Here is a 20914-nt window from a genome sequence, read left to right as displayed (position 1 = left end):
GGGGCCCGGGCATCGGGGCTGGCACAGGTCAGCCCGGTTCACGTCCGCCGTTTGTTCTTTGTCGCGGGTGGCGCCTCGGGGGGTGCGGGTGTGGATGTACCGCTGACATGCCTGTCTCCTCCGCTCCCCAGAAATGCTTCGATTGCACACAGTCCTTCGCCAGGTGAGGCCCGTGTCCAGGGCGTTGGCTCCTCATCTCACTCGGGCTTATGCCAAAGATGTAAAATTCGGTGCAGAGGCTCGAGCCTTAATGCTTCAAGGTGTAGACCTTTTAGCCGATGCTGTAGCCGTTACTATGGGGCCAAAGGTATCAGTATTCTTATTTTATTGTCATTGATAGTACTGCGAGTTAATTCATATTTTACTGATGGCAGATAGTCACGCTGAACTTGGACAGAATATGAGTGTCCACTTTTGAGAGAACCCAATTTACATATAAGTTCCACATTAATGGTTAATTTTTTTTCTTTTCCTTATATGTGGTAGTCTTAAAACTTAAATTTAAGAAATTTCATTTTGTATAATGTGTGATGTAATCCATTGGTAACTCAGAGCTTAAGATGGATTCTTAAACTCCAGGTAGGGTTCACCTTGCTTGCCAGCTTTTGTTAAATTTTGGATTGTATCCCAGTAAATAGCAAGCATAGAGGGAAGGATGGTACTTATCTCCTATAATACCTAAATACGTTCTTGAAGGTTCTAGTTTTACCTACTTTTTTCTGCTGTCCCTTCTGTTCCAAAGCACATTTAAAAATTTGTCTCGCTTAACATGAGACTGGTGAGTGAGTGGTAATAAATTGAAGAGGCCTTTGAAGGTTGTGCACAGTGGAGTGATGGTTCATTTTAGTTTGAAAACAATTCAAATATCAAAGTGATCCAGACTGTATAAATGAGGCATTGGAAAGGAGACATATGTAATACTTTAAACAATAAAGAATTAAGAAAAAAAAATAAGGCATTGGCATGCCTCCCAAATAGCAGCTTTGGTTCAAACGAAAAGCTGCCAATACTCTGCACCATACCTGAGAAATATTTAATGTTCAGTGGCCCTGCAAGAGTGCATTGTGCTTGCCTTGCAGTTAATATTTTAGTAACTACACTTTAAAGCGAGTTAAAAGTAAGTTTTCACATGACTTTCAAGGTAGCAGGCACTGGGGAAAACTTGAAGTATAAGTAACGTGAAGAATTTCATTATATTTTTAGAGTTTTTATGAGTTTATTTGAGCATAACTGATTATAGTTGCCAGGAAGATCTCAAATGCTCCTGTTTTATAACATCCTTTAGTCTCTAGGATTTTTATCTTCTAGAATACCTTATCGAAAGTTAGGCACTTGACAACAACGAGGTGTTTTTCTGTAAACTAAGTTCATTGATGAACTTGCCCTTGAGGTTTATGCTGCAGATCTGATAATATGTTGAGGCTTTCAAGTGTGTGGTTCTGTAACTTTTTCCCCTTCTTTTTCCCTCTGCAATTACAAGGAAGAACAGTGATTATTGAACAGAGCTGGGGAAGTCCCAAAGTAACAAAAGATGGTGTGACCGTTGCAAAGTCCATCGACTTGAAAGATAAATATAAAAATATTGGCGCTAGACTTGTTCAAGATGTTGCCAATAATACAAATGAAGAGGCTGGGGATGGCACCACCACGGCTACTGTGCTGGCACGCTCCATTGCCAAGGAAGGCTTCGAGAAGATCAGCAAAGGTGCTAATCCAGTGGAAATCAGGAGAGGTAGGAATGCCTCTGCATTGTCAGACATTGTTTTAAACTGTCCATTGAATTGGAAAGTTGATTCTTATTTCTCTTTCTAAAAATTCTCATGCTGAATATTCCTTTAGCAAATAGTGATTGAATGCCTGGCTGTGTGGTGAGCACTGTACAAGGTGTTAAGGAGGAAAATGAGACATTTCCTAAGACATTTTCTGTTGTCAGTCTCCCCACCACCCTGAAAGCTAATATTTTTAGTGGAAGATACAGTATGTACTGTGTACCTTGAAAACAGTCAACTTCTGGGGATTAGAGAAGAGAGAGATTGTACAGTTCTGATGCTTTACCTTAGTAAGTAGGGCCTAATAAGCAGCTAAGTCGCCCAGGATGTCACAGATTTTTTAAAAGCAGATTTTTACTTCTCTCTCCTTTTTTTTTTTTAAATTGATTTTAGAGAGAGAGAGAGAGAAACATTGATTTTGTTGTTCCACTTATTTATGCATTCATTGGCTGCTTGTGTGTGCCCTGATCAGGAAATGAACCCACAACCTTGGCCTTCAGTCTAAGCAACTGAGATGCCTCTTAACAACACATACTTTGTTATTGGCCTGCATTTTGGTTGTTATTGCTTGTTTCAGGAAGCTAGACCATGTTTGTTATTTATTTAATTTTAGTCCTCACTAGAGAGTGGGGATATTTTTTCATTGATTTTTTTTTTTTTTTAGAGAGAGTGTATGGGATTGGTTGGGGGGGAGATCCATGTGACAGACACATCATTTGATTGCTTCCCACACGCGCCCCTTCCAGAGGCACATTGGATTGGGAATGATTTATACAGAATGAGTTGAATGGTTAGATTTTTGCAAATTGTACACCTTAATTCTTTTAGTCTAATTTTCAAAATATTTTGGCATTGTGGGACTTGATTAAAGTTCCTGTTTCAGTGCATGCCATCCAGCTCCATATGATTTGGAAAAATTCTGGCACAGAAGCAGTGTGTAAGCTGTTCAGGCATGAGAACATTTATATAAATCAAAATTTTTATGTGACATGTAGACATGAGAGAATAAGTATTGTAATGATGTTTATTCTTGACCCAGGTGTGATGTTAGCTGTTGATGCTGTGATTTCTGAACTTAAGAAGCAATCTAAACCTGTGACAACCCCTGAAGAAATAGCTCAGGTAGGGATTTTTCATATTTTGTGGTAAAGTAAAAAAATTTAATAACATTTCATGGAAATCATACACCAATTTCAGAATAACAGTACTATTCAATCACCTACATTGGAAGCATTTTTCTTACTGAATGCTTGCTAAAATATTTAAAAATAATTCAGTGATCATGACACGAGTCTTAATGGGCTGCTATTTTATTTCTGCATGCTATAAGACTTATTTGTATGTATGTGGTAGTATTGCCATGTTTGCCAAAGGAAAACAAAATAATGGGGTCAGCCTCTTTAATTCACTGTTTTTGTTTAAAAGAATAATTGCATGTTTCATGTCTTTTGAAAATAATGTAGCCAAATAATAAGTTGAAAACATAAAGCCCCCTTCCTCTGTTGTCCCCTCCCCCCATGGATGTATCCATTTGGAAGTTACTAGGAAAAGGAGGGGAGTTGATGGAGAACACTAGCCTTACCTTGTAATTTGGAAAGGTAACTTGATCGTTTCAGGTTGCTACAATTTCTGCAAATGGAGACAAAGAAATTGGCAACATAATTTCTGACGCGATGAAAAAGGTTGGAAGGAAAGGCGTCATCACTGTAAAGGCAAGTGTGTTTTCCATGGTAGCCTGAAGTGAGATGTCAGCACAAAATTCTGTCTGTATGTTTCTAAGAGTATATTCTATTTTATTCCTTCATGTGTACTGTCAGCACCTGTATAGAATAGAGTACTTAACTCTGCTTTGTGTGAATTACTGGCCTTTGCTGTGAGGAATGAATCCATCCTGACATAAGTGATACTGTCTTCTAGTTGTAAAAGTTAATTCAGATAAGCTTTCTGAGAATGTTTTCAGCAGTAGAGTAGGATGCCATGGGGCATTTACATACTCCTACCTGGATCCCTTAAGTAAGACAAGTGGGGGTCAACTTGTTAATCTGCTCTGTAGGTACAGTTTTTGTGTTTCTTTAATGAAATTCATACAGCTAACTCTTTGATTGTTTTCATAGGATGGAAAAACCCTGAATGATGAATTAGAAATTATTGAAGGCATGAAGTTTGATCGAGGTTATATTTCTCCATACTTTATTAATACAGCAAAAGGTAAGAGCAAGTCAATGACTGAAATATTTTAAAAATATGTTGTTTGCTATGTGTCAGAATGTTGACATTAGTTGGTGTCATATCTCTGAAAACAAATTCGTATGTACCAAAAGTTAAAAAGTATAAGAAATAGAGGGAAAATGTGAACTTATTGGTGACTTTTACTAGTAAAGTATACTAGAACTTTGATTTATAGCTTTTTCCGTTACATAAATTTCAGTCGTTTGCAGAATATTAAAGTTCTAAAGTTGGTTTGAAACGTTCATTGTTTTGCAGGCCAGAAATGGGAATTCCAAGATGTATACGTTCTGTTGAGTGAAAAGAAAATTTCTAGTGTTCAGTCCATCGTACCTCTCTTGAAATTGCCAATGCTCACCGCAAGCCCCTGGTCATAATTGCTGAAGATGTTGATGGAGAAGCTCTCAGTACACTCGTTTTGAATAGGTAATAGCAGTGATATTTGGTTTACTTTTCTAGATGAATAATTTATATTGATATTAGGAATCTCCATTATGTGCCTCCACCCAGAGTTCTGTGTAATACAGGTGTGCTTCATGGACCCTCAGTCCAGTTATAATGGATTGAAAAACGTATTTTTTAATTGGGCCTCAAAGTCCTTAATATTTTGTGCAACTTTCTCATAGCCTAATTTTGTATATGGTATCTTTCTATTTTTATAAGTGTTTACAGTTATTTTGTAGGTAAATGATTAAATTTTGTTTTCATTTTTTTTTAAAGAAAGATTTTTCTGGAAAACTATGTTCACAATTATAGTTTTGCATGGGAAAAGATCAGTAAACAACTGCCGTACCAAAAGTTTCAGATCTAAGTGTACTCAGCAGTGTTTTACATAATCTGTTAAAAGAAAATTTATATATATACATACATATATACATATATAATGTTTTTTATTGATTTTTAGAGAGAGGGAAAGAGAAACATTGATGAGAGGCTGCCTCCTGCATGCTCCCTACTTGGGATTGAGCCTGCAGCCTGGCCATGTGCCCTGACTGGGAATCGAACCAGCAGCCTCTTGGTGCATGGGACGATGCTCAAGCAACTAAGCCACACTGTCCACGGCAAAAGAAAATTTTAATTAGTGAATAGTCTGAACCAGAAATAGGCACTCAACCTAATTAAGTGAGGTCTATTCACTTAATTTTTAAAATCTATAATGCATTACTTTTGACTTTAAGACAGGTAATGTTAATGCTGTAAATAGAATCTTAGGGTATTACTAAACTATGTACTCTTAATGTAAGAATTGAGGTATATCAGAAGTAAGGTTTTCCAATTTTATTTTAATGGAAGTGCACAAATGAAATAGGTATGTATGCATTAGAGATTACACACCTTGACCTGATCCAAAAGCCTTAGAGATTGTGGAATTTGAAACTAACATAAAAACAAAAACAATAGGCTTACAGAGTTTCCATTGGGCCATTTTATTGGTAGCTGAGAAGTTGGATGTCTTATTTATTTGCCATATCATTAAAGCTTATCCACTCTGATTTTTATTTGACTTTTTAGTAAAATAGACCAGCTGTCTTGAAGTTTGTGTATTCCTTTTGTTTCTCAATCTGGTCTCAAGGGAACATTTCTTTGATTGTATATTCTAAGTATTCATTACCTGCTCAAATTGCTATTAGCAACATTGACATTTAAAAAGGCACTAAATTAAGAACACTGCTTGCTCAAACTTTAATAGCAACTTAATCTAATACTATATGGAACCCATGGGATAAGTGCTGATTAGATGACCCTCAAATTTAATAATTCTCATTTTCAGTCTGTGAAATAGTTACCTTTTGTTTTTAACTTAACTGTTATTAATTACTGTTCCTAACAGGCTAAAAGTTGGTCTTCAGGTTGTAGCAGTCAAAGCTCCAGGTTTTGGAGACAATAGGAAGAACCAGCTTAAAGACATGGCGATTGCTACTGGTGGTGCCGTAAGTAACATAAATGTGGTGTGGTTTACGGAATGTCACTTATACTTCCAGGTCTAAAGTTAATATGTAGAATTTACACTTTTTACAATCACAGAACTGCCAACTGAACTGCTTACTTAACCTGTTTCTGTTGCATGTCTGGGAGGTGGAGGCTGGGTTAAGCTGTGCCACATTCCCTTCTCTACCTTATTGACTAATCTGTTTTTAAGAATATAGTAAAAAGACAGGGGACTTAAGAGTTAGTTCTGGTTCCACCAAAAGTGTGACCTTGGATGAATTTCCTGAGTTTACGCTTTTCTCATATAAAGCTCAAATATTGAGGGTTAAGTGAGAAGTTGGAAATGCAATGGAAGACTATACTCAGTGGTCTGAAAATCTCACATTTCAAATAACAGTAAAACAAGATTTTTTGTTTTGTTCATTAAGACACTGCATGCTGTGTTATTAATAAACGTTTAGTATAATGGAAAAACCATCACTGAGACTTGCTCCTTTTTCAATGTTTTTGTTAGGTGTTTGGAGAAGAAGGTCTGACTCTCAACCTAGAAGACGTTCAGCCTCATGACTTAGGAAAAGTGGGAGAGGTCATTGTGACCAAAGATGATGCCATGCTCTTGAAAGGAAAAGGTGACAAGGCTCAGATTGAAAAACGTATTCAAGAAATTATCGAGCAGTTAGATACCACAACTAGTGAATATGAAAAGGAAAAACTAAATGAACGCCTGGCCAAACTCTCAGATGGGGTAGCTGTGCTCAAGGTAAGAGTTCATGCTTGACTTCTTGGGCTCTTGTTCAGGGGATTAGCTTCCTCATGGAGATATTTATTATTTAAGCTTTTAAGTAAATTAGGTGCTAATGACTCTTGGCTGTCAGCATCTTGAATCAGAGAAGCCATACTAACTGGACTGATTTTAATCTTCAGGTTGGTGGGACAAGTGATGTGGAAGTGAATGAAAAGAAAGACAGAGTCACAGATGCCCTCAATGCTACCCGAGCTGCTGTGGAGAAAGGCATTGTTCTGGGAGGGGGCTGTGCCTTGCTTCGGTGCATTCCAGCCTTGGACTCATTAACTCCAACTAATGAAGATCAAAAAATTGGTAAAAAAGTTAACTTACAAATGAGTTTATTTGCAGCTTGTTTTTAGTCTTTCTGTTAGAATAATGTTGCCCACTAAATGGGACAGTAAATCACAAAGCAGTTTCCAGAATAACAAAAGTACAATAGCACTGATGTCGAGAGATGAAGATGCATCATCATTTTCAGGGGAAATGATTTGGCCTGTAGTGTATTCCAATTGTAATTTTCCTATGTCAGTACTCTCACAAGTTGAATTCTGTTGTAATATTTATAAAAGAAAGAAAGGTGGCTAAAGTTTGTTTTCTTTATAGGTATAGAAATTATTAAGAAAGCACTAAAAATTCCTGCAATGACCATTGCTAAGAATGCAGGTGTTGAGGGATCGTTGATAGTTGAGAAAATTTTGCAAGGTTCCTCAGAAATTGGTTATGACGCCATGCTTGGAGAATTTGTGAATATGGTGGAAAAAGGAATCATTGATCCAACTAAGGTAAGTAGTTGACCACTTTCTAAAGTCTTTTAATAAGTCCTCTGTTTTAATTTTTTACTAAGTAAAAAGTGATATTTTATCAAACTCTCTCCCTAGGTTGTAAGAACCGCTTTACTGGATGCTGCTGGCGTGGCCTCTCTGTTAACAACAGCAGAAGTTGTGGTCACAGAACTTCCCAAAGAGGAGAAGGACCCCGGGATGGGTGGGATGGGCGGCATGGGAGGAGGGATGGGAGGCGGCATGTTCTAGCCCGGAAGAGTGCTTTACCATCATCACTGAGGACTGAGAGGGAGCTCAGGGCATCTCCTCACCTATAACTTCAGAGAAGTCAGTTGAAGGAAGTGACTGAAGAAAAGGCTGGCTGATGTTCAAGAAAATCACTCTAACCATCAGTTACTGGTTTCAGTTGACAACATACAATGGTTTACTGCTGTCATTGTCCATGCCTACAGATAATTTATTTTGTATTTTTGAATAAAAATACATTTGTACATTCCTGATAAGTGCAAGAGCCATGTACCAATGTACTGCTTTCAACGTAAATCACTGAGGCATTTTTACTACTATTCTGTTAAAATCAGGATTTTAGTGCTTGCCATCACCCGATGAGAAATGAAGAAGCAGCCGTTCTGTGGAGAGTAAGAATAATTGTGTACAAAGTAGAGAAATACCAATTATGTGACCTTTGTGTAATAAAATTTGTTTAAAGTTAATTGAATTTTTATTTTCATCTGGGTCAGGGACTAGCCTAGTCTGTCTTGGAGCTGTAGCGCCTGATGTGCTCTAGATGGGAAGGAACTCCTCAGTAAGGCCCTGGGCCTGCTGTGTAGCCTGGTGTAAGCCAGGCACTGAGGCAAACGTTTCCGCTGTCCTTGTCCTGTATACATAGCTTGGGCGGAAATGGAAAAATACAACCCACCACAGGTCAAAAGCCTAAGTCACTTAAAATCCTGCACTTAAAAATAATTTTGCAGCTAGTTGATTAGAAGAAACGGAATGGGAAGTACTTGAGATTTCTAGTTGCTGTTAGAATGACGAGCCTAAAGAGATTAACAAGAGAAAAAAAATGTGCTGGGCCTGAATGCTTATTATTTTAACCCTCTGAACAATCTTGGATTAGGGAACACTTGCTAAACTCTTGCTACAATTATGTACAAGCCAGGTTGACAACTGCAAGGTTGGTTTATTAAGAGTTCTGAGTTGGCTTCTCTGGAAAAATTACCTTTCCCCTCTTTGTGAGGATGGCCGATGTAGCTGCAAACTTCATGTCCTCACTCAACCAGGCAAAAACCAAGGACATTTCCACAGAGAAAAATCTTATCGGTTTCATCTCAGTAGCATCTCCCCACCCCAATTCCACTCACCAGGTGCCACTTCAAGAAGAAAGGGGTCTTGCTTCCCTGTTACGATGCAGAAAGTATAGCTGCCCGATTGTAGGTCCACGGTCACAGCCTCTAGACTGGACTAGATGGAGCACCCAGGGGCATTGATATTGGAGCCAGAAGGCTTGGGTTTATATCCTGTCTCGACACTGTGACTTGGGTTCTGGACATACTTGAACCTCATGGGTCAAACGGGATGGCTAGATCAAGGCAATATTACGTATTCCAGGGTTCCCTCACCAAAACACCAGCTACATGCTAGAATACCAGCCGAGTTAGAGCCTAAGCACCAAGTTAGATTCTGAACCTAAGAATTTACCTATGGTGTTTGGGAGAGCAGTGGTAAAGTACAAATTCTATTTCCATGAAAAGAAGTACTGTACAGAGAAAAAAGATACCTGGGACTTTGCTATTTTAAAAAAACTTTGTTATCAAAGATACATAATTACATATAAACTACTGAAGCTCTGGAGATAACTCACCTGTAAGTGGGAAGATACTGCTCTATCTTTGTGAGGGCACAGCCATGCTCCATGTGAGTGGAATGAGTCCTTCACCGCTGTATGCTCTACACCAGGTACTCCAAACCGATGTAGCAATAAAGTGATGCAGGGAACTAAGTGTCGAGGCCCCTAATTGACCTGAGGAAACAAAGTTAATAGCACTCTAACTGGAAAGCTAATGCAAGAGGGCTACTGGGTATGAAGTGAAAGGAGGGAAGATGATCAACATTGATTAAAAGTCTGTATTTTGTCCAGATTTATCTCTGTGAAAGTATTCTAAAGATATAAATGCTATAATTAAACTTTACTATGTCTATGTAAATACACATCGATACAGGAAGATTTCAATAACCGAAATAACTACAAAATAAACAAATTAACTTTATTAAGTTACCACTTCAGTCCTTACATTGATTTGTATACAAAAATATCAGTTTGAAATACATTATTGAAAGTGAGTATACACAATAAATAGAAAATAGGGATGCATGGTGCTGGAGACAGCAGCCAACTTCTCTTCCTGTTGCCCACTGTTGTAGACACGATTTGATATACAATCAGCATTGTTGAAAGAGCAAAGTACCTGGGAGAGGGTTGCAAACTATAAAAAATGTAGCTTAAAGCTCTGGACCACTCACCAAAAAAGCCAGGAGTTTATCAGGGAGCTAACCTCACTATAGCGTTGAATTATCTCCTACTACCATCAACAATTTTACAAAGGTACCAAGGAACCTTCATGAACAGTATTGTTAAGTCAACGTTTTTACTGTAAGTATCTGATGATTATGCAAATATTGTAACCCATGACACAGGCCCTATGACAGTAAGTTATAAATAGTCTGAATTTAATAACTTAAACGTGATATGGTCATTATAATATATACTACATGAGTATCTCCACTAACCTCTTTCGGATAAAGTGATAACTAAAAGGTTTAAGTTTAGTTTCAATTTCTCTCAGAAGAGTGATGTCAGTATTCTAGCAATAGTGATGACATCCCATTGACTGTAAATATGCTAATGTACGCATTACTTTGAATTATACGTGATTGAATTCTATGTACATGTGCTTCCATATTCCAAGTGCAAATTTTCGATGGTGCAGGTTTATAATCAAAGCTGGGCTGAACAAATGCTTTCTGGCTTCTGAAAGCAAATGATAAAAGCACGTTCTAAAAGTGAACACACTGAAGTCACGAGTAGGTGACCAGTTCCAGTTCTTTCCTTTTTTACGTGTGATGAACTTCATGAAACATTAACTCCCGAGGTATATTTGTTTCTGGACCATACAGCTTACACGCTCTTCTTTCAAAGGCCGCTACCATCTGCTTGACGACTTCATCGAAAAACAATGTGGCAAGCTGAGAATGTAGAAGTGAGCGGAATTCAAACGAAACCTGTAGGAAAATGTTCACAATTAACTTAGGAAGATCTTTCTCTCACTAACTCTCTAGTTAGCGCACTGTGTTCACACTGTGAAATGGGCTCTTTGGCCCAGTGTGGAAGGCAGAGCTGGATGGGCCTATCTCGATGAGATTTTTAAACACCTCTCAGAAGACGGAGTCATATTTACTGCAATAAGCACAACTGTGGGCAAAACAAACATAAGTGAACAAGACCAACGACTCATTTCAAGGCAAAGCCAGCTTTTATTAAGTTAAAAAATGGAAAAAGTCTGCTGAATACCATGTTTATTACTCTGGGTTCCTATGAAGGGGTCCCTTTTAGATCTACCTACCTCCCAGTAGGAAATAAGGAAGAGAAGCAACTCCCTCACCTGGGAAGTAGCAGCAAGGAGGTAAGACTGATCCACCAAACAGATGGGGTAGGTGGCTCAATGTCAAAGTAGACAGTGAACTTATATCTCCTCAAGAGAGAACTCAGGTAAGCTTTGAGAAGTAGTATTTTAAGGACCAAACAGCTACTAAGTTTTAGAACTTTTAATTTTTCATTTTGAAATAATTTAAGATTTTTAAAAAAGTTGGAAAAACAGTACAAAGATTTCTCATAAACCCATCAACCAGATTCCCCTGTTTTAATGTATTCTATAACCACAGTGCATTAAAACCAGAAATTAACAGAGGGAGTTAATATTATTAGATGATAATGCTGTTATTTAATCTACACAGGTCTAATTCAAATGTTCCTAACTGTCCCATTAATGTCCACTAATATTTTAATGAAAGCAATTCAAGAGCTGAGAACAGCATGTAGAAATTTATGACCATTAATATTATGACCATTTCTTAAAATGTAATGCCTGAATTGCAAATATAAACAGCAAATATATTCTGTTGGCAAAGAAAAAGCCACAGTGCTATAACTAAGGTGATGTGAACAAGAAAATACCTCAGTCCCTATATTCTAAAAACATATTTGTTCCTTTTGCACTTTATTTCTGCATCATAAGATGCAGATCAATGTGTAAATTTCACTTGGTGTTAAGTTATTAAACTGGCAGTAAAGTCAGGATATATCTTATAGCCTATGAACTTGTAAAAATTAGAAAGCAGAGAAGGAATTGTTATTCAAGGTCTCAAGAAATACAATAGAAAGATTCATTAATATTCTTTCTTATAAAATTAGAGAAAAAGAAATTCAATACTCAAAAATTTGAGATTTTAAAAACGTGATTTTCAGTAATTGCTCTTTGAATAAGATTATTAATAATGGCATATTAATGGGCTCTAATAAATGGATTACTCCTTTTTTTACCAACTTCACCTGATATTTGGAACAAATGAAGGGCTTTGTGATATGACTTACTGAAAAATCCAAGGTACAAGTCCTTGGGTAGCCAGGCAGACCTGGGCTAAAACGCCAAACAGTCTCCAAATGATTGAAAAGCTTCCCATCAGTGCAGGATGCCTAGAACAAAATGCAAAAATACAGCTGCAATAAAATACCACTTGGATTGTCCAGAATCTATAATGGAGGATGACTTCTTTGAAAAGCAAGTATTTTTATAGTCAAACCACAGGTGATGAAAGCTTCTCACTTTTAGCTTGGTACTAGGAAGTGACCTCTTGCCAATATGAGCATTTTCTTTTCCCCCGGGAACCCTCAAGGTTGCCAGCTGTTCTCTCTTCCACTGTCGCACCCACTGAGCTATTTGGAGTTCTTTCCTCCAGCAGCAAAACAGAGTGATTTTCTGGAAGTTTATTTCCAGCTCTGCCACTTAAAAGTTATCCTGAACAAGTTAATTCCTTAATCTGCAAAATGAGTATAATATCTGTCATATATCATCACCCTAAGATGGCTAAACAGTTATAAGGTATCTGGCACAGATCCCTTTGAAAATTTTATCTTCTTTCCTACCCAAAGATTTCTCTCTTATCAGTCACATCCTTCACTCATTATCCTTGATTTCTAGAGGCCTCTTTGGCTCCAGTTTTCATGGAAGCCTGGCCCTGACTCTTGTGCCTGACCTCTGACCTTTCCAGTGCGCACATTTACTTTCTGTGTGTGTGCACACTGAAATGCAACTCTTAGTGAGATTCTGTGCAGAGCATCCTAGCTCCCATTCTAAGCACTAAAAATGCTGACCGAGACCCACTGAAGAGTTTGCCTTCTGCTGTGTGAAAAATGGAGGCCAGACCACAGTCATTAGTCCATTGTTAGGGTGGGTTATGACCTTGAATGAAGTTATTTACTATCCTAAGATGCTATGTGGGCCTTATACTAGTAGACAACTGACCTCAATAATACATACCACTTTCCCTCAGCAGCAGACCATTAAAAAACAAAAACAGAAAAACCTCCTGAATTAAACCTTAAGTTTTCAGCTCTTCTGGCATTTATTGGAGCTAATAAATGATTAAGCTCCTCTACCCCTTTCTCTTTGATAACTTATTCCCTCAAGAGTTTATAATGTCCCTCCCGATGCTATACACTACAGATTAGCAAATAAGGACTTGCATAGGTAAACTCACTTTCCGCAAAGTAAACCATCACTTCTTCTTCCCTAGCTATAACCTCCCAAGCATAGAATTTCTGACCATTCTGGATCTCTCCACAGACAGTTCAAACTGGGAACCAAAGAGTTAAAAATTGATTTGCAGTTTATGCCTCAGTTCCTCTTCATTGAATTCCCTTTGAATCAATTATCAGATGGTAACATGGTAGAATCATTACGAAGATCAACTACATCCATACTAACAAGTATTTATAAAGAAATGTTTGATAAACATTTACATGTTTATCAAAAATATAATTATCAAAATGGAAACAAGTGAATGTCTTAATATTCATTTAGACATTGTAAAATAGTAGTCATTAAAATGCTTTTTAAAATATATTTTTTATTGATTTCAGAAATACTAACTACTTTAATAGCTGAATTTAGTCACATTTTGTTAAGTCACTGGGGAGAAGTGAAAATTTTCTTCAAAAGATTCTGCTTTAGTCTAGCTGGTGCGGCTCAGTGGTTGAGCATCAACCCATGAACCAGGAGGTCAGGGCACATGCCCAGGTTTTAGGATCGATCCCCAGTAGGGAATGTGCAAGAGGCAGCTGGTCAATGATTCTCTCTCATCATTGAAGTTTCTCTCTCTCTCTCTCTTTCCCTTTCTTCCTCTCTGAAATCAATAAAAACATTAAAAAAGTTTTTTTAAGGTTCGGCTTTATATATATAGTTCAATAATGACCAGCTAATTTTTAAGCACATCAATAGTCTGTAATAAGCCGAAACCGGTTTGGCTCAGTGGATAGAGCATCGGCCTGCGGACTCAAGGGTCCCAGGTTCGATTCCGGTCAAGAGCATGTACCTGGGTTGCGGGCACATCCCCAGTAGGAGGTGTGCAGGAGGCAGCTGATCGATGTTTCTCTCTCATCGATGTTTCTAACTCTCTATCTCTCTCCCTTCCTCTCTGTAAAAAATCAATAAAATATATTTAAAAAAAAAAAGTCTGTAATAAAATCTTTATTTCAGCTACGCAATTTTAAGATAATACATTCTACCTTTCTTACAACCACATAAGAAGCGTCTAGGGAATGTAACAATGTAGGAGAACAGCTGCTGAGAAGACAATACAATGCAGCACCTTCCTCTGACTACTCGGGCTCAATATGTGGCAGTGGTGCACTCATACAGATCACCAAGCCCAAGGACAGATGTTTACACAACATGTTGAAAGGGACATCATTACCAAAGACCTCATTCCTAACAGCAGAGAGGCTGGCCACAGGAGGTGTTCTGAAGATGACCTTCAGCTGGTGGTTCTGACTGAACTGACGCCGGCCATAGAAACTATGCCATATAAAATGTTTATGTTGTGAACTAGGCAGTGAGAGTCACTGACCTGTTGCCTCTATTAAATCTGCTGAGAAGTCGCAGGGCTTCAGGCCATTACAGACTCATGTAGACTCACACATTATAACTGGCACATAAAGTCACAGGCACATTTTGGGAAGCTAATAATTCACAGGGCTTCTGCTCCTCCCTTGGTTATAATGATTTTAACTGCATGTTATAAATAAATGTGTATTAGGTATTATAATCCAGTACCTGAGCCCATGGATAACTGAAAACTGAGCATACAGAGTTGTGTTATTCTCAAGTTTATCTTTAAACAATTAGCACATTAAGTGAGGCAGCTTATTTTAATGGAAAAAGTTTTGGAATATGACACATACCATGAATTTGTGTAAGGTTCTTAATTTCTCTAAGCCTCATAAAATTGAGCTAGCAATGATCATCTAATACATTTATTATGACTTTTTCTAATAGTTTCCTCCCTCCTCCACAGTGTTGAAATTTCCCGACATTATTATTAGCATCTCTAGATCTGCAATAATCCAAGAACGCAGTAGTGAGATCTTCGTAAGCAAGGAGACCTCATGGCTCCCATCATTGTAGTACTGTTCCTGAGGGTAGAGAGGAAAAAGAGGCTGTCCCATTCCCTCAAGTAGCTCAATCTTGTCAAGCAGAAATCCAGATGAAGAACTAATTATATTGAGTGTTAAGAGATAAATAAAGCATGTAAAAAGCCCAGAGAAATCAGAGGTGGAGCTGATTATCTATATGAAAGGAAAGGGAGGAAGCAACACCAGACAGCTGGAATTTGACGAATTAACGGCAAGGAGTCAAGTTCATTACAGGTAGACTAGTGCACAACATGCGAAGGCACGGGGCTGTGGAAGAAGCACTGTATGGGACATCCATGGGACTTTAAGGTATATGGTACTGCCTGAACATTAGTTGTAATGTGTGTGAGGGAGGCTGGTGGAGGAGATGGGCCCATGACAATAAAACGACTGACTTTATCCTGTATGTGTTAAGAAGCCAGGGAAGAGAAGAAAGCCAGAGGGAGAAAATGCAATTTTTTTTTTTAGAGTTCTTTTAAACACCTATAATATTTTAAGATTTACGTTATAAGAGTTTAAATGGTAGGAGACTGAAGTCAGGGAATAAAGATTATAGAGATATTCATTGATATCAGAAAGACTGAGTTATAGAGTCTTATAAAAACTTTAAAACTTTGGGCAAGTTATCTAACTCTTCTGAGCTTTATTTTGCTCAACTATACGATAAGAATAATAACATTTGAATCTCAAAGGAATGTGGTGAAGATTAAATGAATAATTCAACTAAAGTATTACAAATAGCTCAATCAGTAGCTATTTAAATTATAGCTATTATAAGAGAGGCAATTACATATAGTAGGTAAAAACTCTAAAACATTCATAATAATGGCAAAATCCCAGAATGGAACACAGTCTTTTAAGTGGAGTTCAAGGTTTGAGAGTGAGACTAGGGTGGACTTGAAGGTCTCAGCTTCACTGAGCAAGCATACGCTTTCTACTATGAGTTACAATTCATTCAATGCCTGACAAAGAACTGACAAAGGTGCTTAGCTCTGGCCAATTACCAAAAAATGGCATCACCACCTAATCCTGTGGGCACAAAACATAACTCAGCTGTAAAAGTCTGTGTCACCACACTCTAGGAATTCAAAGGAAATGGGTATTACCCCATGGAGCCTGCCTTTTCGGTACCTTTCCTATATGTGTACCCTCTGCTGACAAGGGTAAGAAGATTAATGTAACACATGCAACAGCAGCTGGCATTTCAGTACCTGGTACATGGCAGGACCACAGCAATATTTATGCCCTCCACATTTATCTTTTGTACCTTTCCTTCACTTAAAAAAAAAATAGTGCAAGATTAACTTAAAACATTTCTCACTGTGTGGCCCAGTCTTTCCTGTGAGTGATAGTCTTCAACAGAAAGAAGAAAAAAAAAGCTCATTTTCATATTTTAGTGGTTATTTTCCTCCTCTTCTATTAGTTTAGGAAAATCTTTTAAATCAATTACACTTGAACCCATTTTATATAATCAATATTTGGGAAATATTTAAAATAAGTAAAACAATTACCTTTACTAAATGTGGTTTCACCATGGTTACTACAGATGTATAGCGCTCCACTACAGGTGGAAATCCAATTTCTAATTGTGTTTTGCAGTATCCGGATCTCTTGGATATTATATTGGATTTTTTGCACCACGGAACAAAATGCTTGTAATCTTCCATTCCTGCTACTACATCATACATTTCCTGCATAGAGTATCTTTAAAGAAAAAAAAAGAACTGTTAACTGCATTTAGTTATATGGTATACATATACTTTAAATTGAATATACATAAAACTTATTGCATATGAGACAATAAATCATTTGGGACATGTTGAACCATACATACTCTAAAATGAATGACCTGAAAGCAACACAAAATGAAAGGGAGCTAAATATACATTCATAGCAGAGGTCATAATTTGGCACACCACAGGCTGGATCTGGCTTGCAGATGTACTTTTTATAATTTTAATGAATGGCCAGCACTGAAAAATTGAGTTTGTGTACTGACTTGTTTGGTATGCGCAACAGGAAATATTTCACTTTCAGAGAATAAGAAAAATAGGTTTATTTGCATTAAGTTTCATATGCTTGCTAGAGCAAAGAGGTTTATCATAAATTGTTATATTAAAAAAGCACATTTCATGCCCAGTCAGCAGGGCTCAATGGTTGAGTGTTGAACTATGAACCACGAGGTCACAGTTTGATTCCTGGTCAGGGCACATACCCAAGTTATGGGCTCAATCCCCAGTAGGAGACATGCAGGAGGCAGCCAATCAGTGAGTCTCTCTTGTCACTGATCTTTCTCTCTCTCTCTCCCTCTCCTTTCCTCTCTGAAATCATAAAGATATGTTTTAAAAAAACACAAATAAAAACAGACTCATAGATATAGAGATCAGACTGATGGTTTCCGGAGGGTTGGGGGCTTGGGAGCTGGGTAAAAAAGGTGAAGGGATTAAGAACTACAAATTGATAGTCACAAAATAATCACAGAGACGTAAAGTACAGGAGAGGGAATATAGTTAATAATATTGTAATAACTATGTTTGGTACCAGGTGAGCACTTGAAATTTTGGGGATACCACTTTGTGAAGTATATGACTGTCAAACCACTACGCTCTACACCTGAAACTAATACAAAATAATACTGAATGTAAACTGTAGTTGAAAAATAAAATAAAAAAAGAGAAAGACTCTGTTGACTAAGAAATTACCAAAGTCACAAGTTGGATGGAGCCTGGGTTTCTGAATCACGACTTAGGAGGATTGCTGCTCATGGACTGGGAATGCCCACTTGAACTTTACATGAGAAAGAAATAAACTTTTGGGTTTTATCCGTACACCTGCTAGCATTACCTTAACTATTAGTGACTAGCCAGTAATAAAGATAATTTAGCGACAAAAGTTATGAGTCAGCAGAAAGCCCTTTACTACAGAAAAATCAGAAGAAAAAAAGCAACTGAATAAATGAATAAAATGCACTTTTACAAGAATTCTGTACTGCATAATGGCCTGTGTGGAATTAGGACCGCCTTGTAGAAACTCCCATATGATGGATGCTGTATTTCTGGTTTAGCGACATATACCCCTAGATCAGGCCCCATGCTTGTCTTTGTAAGTGAAGTTCTATTAGGACATAGCCATGCCCTTTTATCTATTACAGATTTTCTGTGGCTCCTTTGGGGCTACAATGAGAGTTGAGTAGTTGCAACAGAGACAGGGTGGCCCACAAAGCCCCACATATTACTATCTGGCCCTTTATAGAAAAGGTTCTAGATGGTAGGGGCCTCTTAGTATGTCCGTATGTACTTACCTCTGTATGTGTGTATGTGAGGGAACTAGTTAAACATATTTGGGGCCTAGATATTAGTAATTGTGCCACAATAGAAAAGAATAATGTACAATAATAATGCAGGTCATAACAGCTTATTTTCTTTACATGTCAAGGTTGAAATATAATTAATTATATTTACATATAATTATATCCACTCAAAATATATTTACAAAATGCAACGGCTATGGAAAGGCCAATCTAAAAAAATCAGGACTTAGCCTATAAGCAGAGAATCCAGAAAAAAGAGGCACAGTACTCAATAGAAAAGAAAGTGCTCTTTAGTACAACTATTACTATATACAAACCCTATAATTCTCCTCTCTGAATACTCCTTTCTTTTGTTTATTAACGGTGCAGCAATTTTGAAGAAAGTTCTTGCATATATCTCCTTGGGCAAAACTGAGGTATGTAGTGGAAGAGTTCTGCTCATCAATATACCACAGGAAGCTAAGTATCTAAAAAGACAAAAATGATGTGATTTAGATTACATTACAAATGAAGAGGAAACAAATGATAGAGATTGTAAAATAACTATCACACTTTAGAAGGCTCTTCCACTTTACAATATTCCTGAAATGCACATGCACATGTGCGCACGCACACACACACACACACACACACACACAAGCTTCTTAAGCACCATAACTAAAATAACAGCTTACAGTTAGGCTTAGAAAGTTCTGGCACAAAAGGAATCTCCCAAAACCCCAAAATGTTGGCTTTCAGTCTGTAAATAACAAAATCATGCCACACACTTGCTACAATATTCATTGTATAGTTTTCAACTCATCTTATCTACCTAGGTTGTTTTCCCAGCTGGAACCATAGAGGCTCCTTAATTCTTCCCCCGCTTTTTTTAAGAGAGGGGAGAGAGAGAAACATCGCTGTGATCAGTTGCCTCCGACTGGGGATTGAACCTACAACCTGGATATGTGCCTTGACCAGGAATCGAACCTGCTACCTTTTGCTGTATAGGATGAGGCTCCAACCAAGTTACACCGGCCAGGGCAGGGTTCCTTAATTTTTTATCTACTCTATTAGGTTTGAAATTAGGTCTCACTCTCAGATTGGAGACTGGGTGACCCTATCCAAATGACTGTTCCATCATCCTGGCACAAAAGGATGGAACATTTCAAGAAATGAAATAATGGGGAAAACATGGTAAAACAAGATTGCTTTGTGAATTCCAAGTTTTCTAAGACATAACAAGTAGTAGTTGATTTTATAATAAATGGTAAGAACATATTTCAAAGATATCCATGATATTCTTTTTTAGTCAAGAGATTTTAGATAGATTCCTCTCTTAGAGAGAGGGTAAGGGTGTTATGCAAATCTTATTTTAAAGGTGAAGATAATATTAAAAGAAGTGATTTTTTTTTTTTAGTAAACCTATAGTTTACTTTAAAGTGGGATTATACCAATAAAAGTGAATGGCACATATTCTGCTAAATAAAGTAGAGCAGTGGAAATAAAATAATTAGACCCTAGCCAGTATGACTCAATGGACAGAGTGTCGGCCTGCAGACTAAAGAGTCCAAGGTTTGATTCCGGTCAAGGGCACATACCTTGGTTGCAGGCTCGATTCCTGGCCCTGGTCAGGGTGCATGCAAGAGACAGCCAATTGATGCATCTCTTTCACAGTTTCTCTCTCTCTCTCTCTCTCCCCCCGCCCCTTCCACTCTCTCTCTAAAAAATAAAAAGAAATAATAATAATAATTAGGAAGTTAATTTAGCTTCCTCTTAAAAAGAAGCTACAAAAATAATTTAGACTCTCTGTTAGTCACACTGATTACAAATCCAAATTTGGTGTACAAAATGCCTAATTATCTGTTTCCCTCCTAAGACATTCTTAGATGTCTTTAACTGCTGTAACAGTTTTACCTACTTTCCCCACTTTTTGTTAGATACCTTGTTATCCTATCTAATAATAGTCCTATCTAATAATAGAGAAACATGGTAATTAACCGTAACTTCGCTACCTTTCCCATTGGCTAATCAGCGAGATATGCAAATTAACTGCCAACCAAGATGGCGGCCGGCAGCCACGCAGCTGAAGTGAACATGAGGCTTGCTTGCTCCAGTGACGGAGGAAGCCAAGGTTCCCTGCCTGCCGCTGCCCAGCTCTGAGCTCCGGATGCAACAATGTTGCAATTATAGAAGCTAAACAAACCCAGAAACCTGCTTTCAGCCTCCAGTGGGCTCAGAGCTTAGAGTGCGAGTGATGACAACAGAGTTTCAATTATAGAAGCTAAACAAACCCAGATACCTGCTTTCAGCCAGCCACAGCCTCAGAGCTGGAGCTGGCTCTCAGCTCCAGTGACAGCTATAGAAGGTAAATAAATCCCAGAA

The 20914-nt window shown here is 37.8% G+C and overlaps 3 protein-coding genes across 4 annotated transcripts in view; 1 reads left to right on the top strand and 2 right to left on the bottom strand.

The window, feature by feature from the left end:
* LOC102254203 (MOB-like protein phocein) overlaps positions 1-14614 on the bottom strand; it is a 57520-nt gene extending 42906 nt beyond the window's left edge. For both annotated transcript variants that reach the window (XM_014545568.1, XM_005873580.2), the window contains exons 1-2: positions 14609-14614; positions 13091-13092 (exon numbers count right to left, since the gene is read on the bottom strand). In XM_014545568.1, the coding sequence (XP_014401054.1) occupies positions 13091-13092; position 14609 (3 nt within the window). In that variant the 5' untranslated portion in view covers positions 14610-14614. The remainder of the gene's footprint in view (positions 1-13090; positions 13093-14608) is intronic.
* HSPD1 (heat shock 60kDa protein 1 (chaperonin)) lies at positions 101-8206 on the top strand. Its single transcript, XM_014545569.1, is given in 12 exon segments — positions 101-307; positions 1480-1732; positions 2809-2891; positions 3386-3481; positions 3884-3977; positions 4254-4328; positions 4331-4421; positions 5827-5926; positions 6439-6684; positions 6849-7023; positions 7315-7493; positions 7590-8206. Coding segments are annotated over 12 exon segments (1719 nt in total). The 5' UTR covers positions 101-133; the 3' UTR covers positions 7743-8206.
* The window catches only part of COQ10B (coenzyme Q10B), a 15184-nt gene continuing 4005 nt past the window's right edge, over positions 9736-20914 (bottom strand). Inside the window, exons 2-5 of the mRNA XM_005873558.2 lie at positions 18871-19020; positions 16755-16947; positions 12145-12246; positions 9736-10775 (exon numbers count right to left, since the gene is read on the bottom strand). Coding sequence (XP_005873620.1) covers positions 10608-10775; positions 12145-12246; positions 16755-16947; positions 18871-19020 — 613 coding nt within the window. The 3' untranslated portion in view covers positions 9736-10607. The remainder of the gene's footprint in view (positions 10776-12144; positions 12247-16754; positions 16948-18870; positions 19021-20914) is intronic.

The sequence above is a fragment of the Myotis brandtii genome, unplaced genomic scaffold (assembly GCF_000412655.1).
Source record: "Myotis brandtii unplaced genomic scaffold, ASM41265v1 scaffold412, whole genome shotgun sequence".
NCBI lineage: Eukaryota > Metazoa > Chordata > Mammalia > Chiroptera > Vespertilionidae > Myotis > Myotis brandtii.
The sequence above is the reverse complement of the archived record's forward strand: the minus strand, read 5'-3'. Positions and strand labels throughout refer to the sequence as shown.